General features: G+C 37.9%; 1 protein-coding gene across 1 annotated transcript; it reads left to right on the top strand.

Annotated features, from left to right (window-relative positions):
* Nucleotides 1–966: 966 nt before the first annotated feature.
* LOC124620003 lies at nt 967–2,474 on the top strand. The gene is made up of 2 exons (XM_047146667.1): nt 967–2,322; nt 2,404–2,474. Exon 1 carries the CDS (start codon nt 967–969, stop codon nt 2,236–2,238), a length of 1,272 nt encoding a protein of 423 aa, XP_047002623.1. The 3' UTR covers nt 2,239–2,322; nt 2,404–2,474.
* Nucleotides 2,475–3,031: the final 557 nt, after the last annotated feature.

The following is a 3,031-nucleotide window of genomic DNA, read 5'->3' as shown; positions in this document are numbered from 1 at the left end:
GAGGTTTTGAAAAGCCAGCTGTTAGATAAAGCAGGGGCCATAAACCACTATGTGTGTATGTGTTATTCTCTAGGGAGTGATGGTTACTTGAGAAGAACGCACTGTGTGATGGTAGGAGGCATTGACACAGTCGGACAAGACAGGTAATTGACTCAATAGTATTGTTCCAGACCATATATCGGTCTGATGTCTGCAGCCGACTTTTTCCACATTCCCAAGGATAAAGGACAGAATATGAGAATCCAGCAGAACACTTAGAATGGTTACCTGTGGGAACTTGCTGCAACAAGTAAATAGATTTCTTTACAACTAGGCCATTCTATCAAACCACTTTCTGCAGAGGACAGTGCACCTTTCCCAGTGAATTCTCAGAAGATAGCTGAAAAGAGGACCCATTCAAACAGGTCATTATCTGCTCGCTGCTCCAAAAAGCACCTTAAAAATTCAGTATTTTTTTACCACTGGATAAAATCATTGTGATAAACAGCCTCCAAGACACAGTAGGATGGGAGATGATTTCAAGATGGCGCCGAATGAAATTCGCGAGTGTGTTAGTTCCAGTAATAAATGTAAATTTAATGAAGAAAAGTGTGCATTTTGCAGAAATGTCGGTTGGTATTGTGACCAGTTATGTATTACGTGTTATATTGTGTTAAAAGTATCTGAAAAAACTGTGATGCATCTATAAACTGTGAAAAAGAAACCATGTTGACGATCGGTAAACAGAACAGCATGAGTTCCGCAAATAAAAGCAAACAATCCGAAGTTTGTGTGAAGTGTAAGAAGTTCGACGTATTTAGTGATGGGAAGTGCATCTCTTGTTATTTAATTATGAAGGTGGTAGTAAAAAATGAGAAACTCAGTGTTTGCTTAGCATCAACTTCATCATACAGCCACGAAATTGCGCTTCAAGAAATAACAAACAGCAAACTATGCTCATGCAGAAAGAAAGTCGTTACAGGTATTATGTGCTTTAAGTGTAAAATTGTTTATCATTATAACTGTGCAAAGGTGGACTCAAAACAAGAGATATGGAAATGTGATAATTGCGTAAAAGTGGGCATTATAGACAGCAAGGAAGAAATAATTTCCGTGTTGTTAGAAGAACTGCAAAGACTGAAAGCTGAAAATGTCACATTGTCTGCCAGAAGTCAACAGAACAAAAGTGAATCCCAAGACGAGAGCACAAATTGTCACCAGCCCAAGAAGATACCAAAACATCTCGTTTCTCAGCAGTTATATCATCTGAATACAAGCAACTGTTTTAGTGCCTTAAGTGATAAAATTGATGAAACAGAGAAATCTACTCAGGTGGTAGGACGAGACAATGTTCCAAAAAAATCGACAAAAAGACCAATTGAGAGTCAGCCAACGAATAAGATTTTATTACTATCGGACAGTCATGGGCGAAACTGTGCATCATTGCTAAATGAATTTTTGAAACCCAAGTACTACACATCATCTGTTGTTAAACCAAATGCATGCCTCAGTGGTGTAGTTGAAGGGGCATCAGATCTTACTAGTGATTTCAATTTGGACGATGCAGTTATTATCCTTGCAGGAATAAATGACATTCGTAAGAAAAACAACTTTATTCCAGACTTAGAAAAGTTGACTGCAGCACTTGATCATACAAAGCTATTGTTATGTACCGTTCCCTACTGTTATGACAAGCCAGAAGTCAACGAAACAGTGTACAGATTTAATGAATATATAATGAATTTGTCATCTAATTTTGTTAATGTGAAAGTAATTGATGTCAATTTATTCTTGCAAAGGCCTGATTACACTAATCATGGACTACACCTGAACAAAACAGGAAAGCTCAGACTGTGCAGGAACATTGCTTCATCAGTATCAAACCCATGGAAACGGTGTGATGTAGTAAAAACACTTACAACCAGCTCTGCAAGAAAGGTCAGATTTTGTACCGGTACTGTAGAAACCAATTCATGCCAAGATAGACAGGGAACCAATGTGAATACAAGAAACAGATGTATAGCTGTGTCTCACCCTGTCACTGCCAATGACATATTAATACCATATGATGAAGTTCCACCCAAAGAACCTCAAGGACTGGAAAATAATTCCGATGCAGTATCTCCAAGGATAAAAGGTAATCCCCGATTTTCTACGAGAGAAAGAAGAATTCCAAAAAGAAACAGTGATTTTTTATGGCCAGCACCCACCAGACCTCGCCAACGACATCTAGTGAACAAATCTCCAGCTGCGACATAGGTCTTAATGTATCCAACACAGTTTTGAGTGCAACGGGGACTAACGGTGTTAATGGACAAGCAGACCAGCAGAAGGACAGTAGAGGTAGCTATAAGAATCTTATTATTCTTCATCAAAATATCAGAAGTCTCAAAAGTAAATTAGAGTTTTTATCTGTAAATTTAGGGGACATGGACACTGTTGACCGTCCTCATGTTTTATGCCTTACTGAGCATCATGTAACAGTTGGAATTGATGGGCTGCAGTTTGATGGGTATGATCTAGCTACTCATTACTGCAGAACAAGTAAGGAGAAAGGTGGTGCTGTAATTTATATAGACAGTAAAATCATTTATAAATCTTTAGATCTAAGTAAGTATTGTGTAGATCAACATTTTGAAGTTTGCGGGACTGAAATTTCTGCAAAGGACATGTTACTTACTGTGCTTGCAATTTACAGAGCTCCAGCAGGGAAGTTTTGCATCTTTATAAATAAGTTAGAATCTCTTTTGACCAAATTGTTCTCTAAAACTAGAAATTTAATAATTGTAGGTGACTTTAATGTCAACTTCTTAACAACCTCAAAACTGACCTGGACCACTTAATGAATTCTTACAACTTGGCTGCGATGGTTACCTGGCCCACTAGAGTTACAGAAAATTGCAAGAGCCTTCTAGATAATATTTTCATTGACAAGAATAGAGTCAACAGTGCTAGTGTGAGCAAAGTAATTTATGGCCTGTCTGACCATGATGGACAACTTCTGAAAGTAAATAACATCAGTTTGTGCAATAAAATCTCCCACACCTATAGG

Source organism: Schistocerca americana, chromosome 6 (assembly GCF_021461395.2).
Source record: "Schistocerca americana isolate TAMUIC-IGC-003095 chromosome 6, iqSchAmer2.1, whole genome shotgun sequence".
In the NCBI taxonomy this organism is placed as follows: Eukaryota; Metazoa; Arthropoda; class Insecta; order Orthoptera; family Acrididae; genus Schistocerca; species Schistocerca americana.
Note: the sequence above shows the minus strand (reverse complement) of the source record. Positions and strands in the feature narration are given on the sequence as shown.

Coding starts and splice junctions, on each gene's coding strand:
- LOC124620003 (XM_047146667.1), top strand. CDS start 967: ATGTGCTTTAAGTGTAAAATTGTTTATCATTATAACTGTGCAAAGGTG.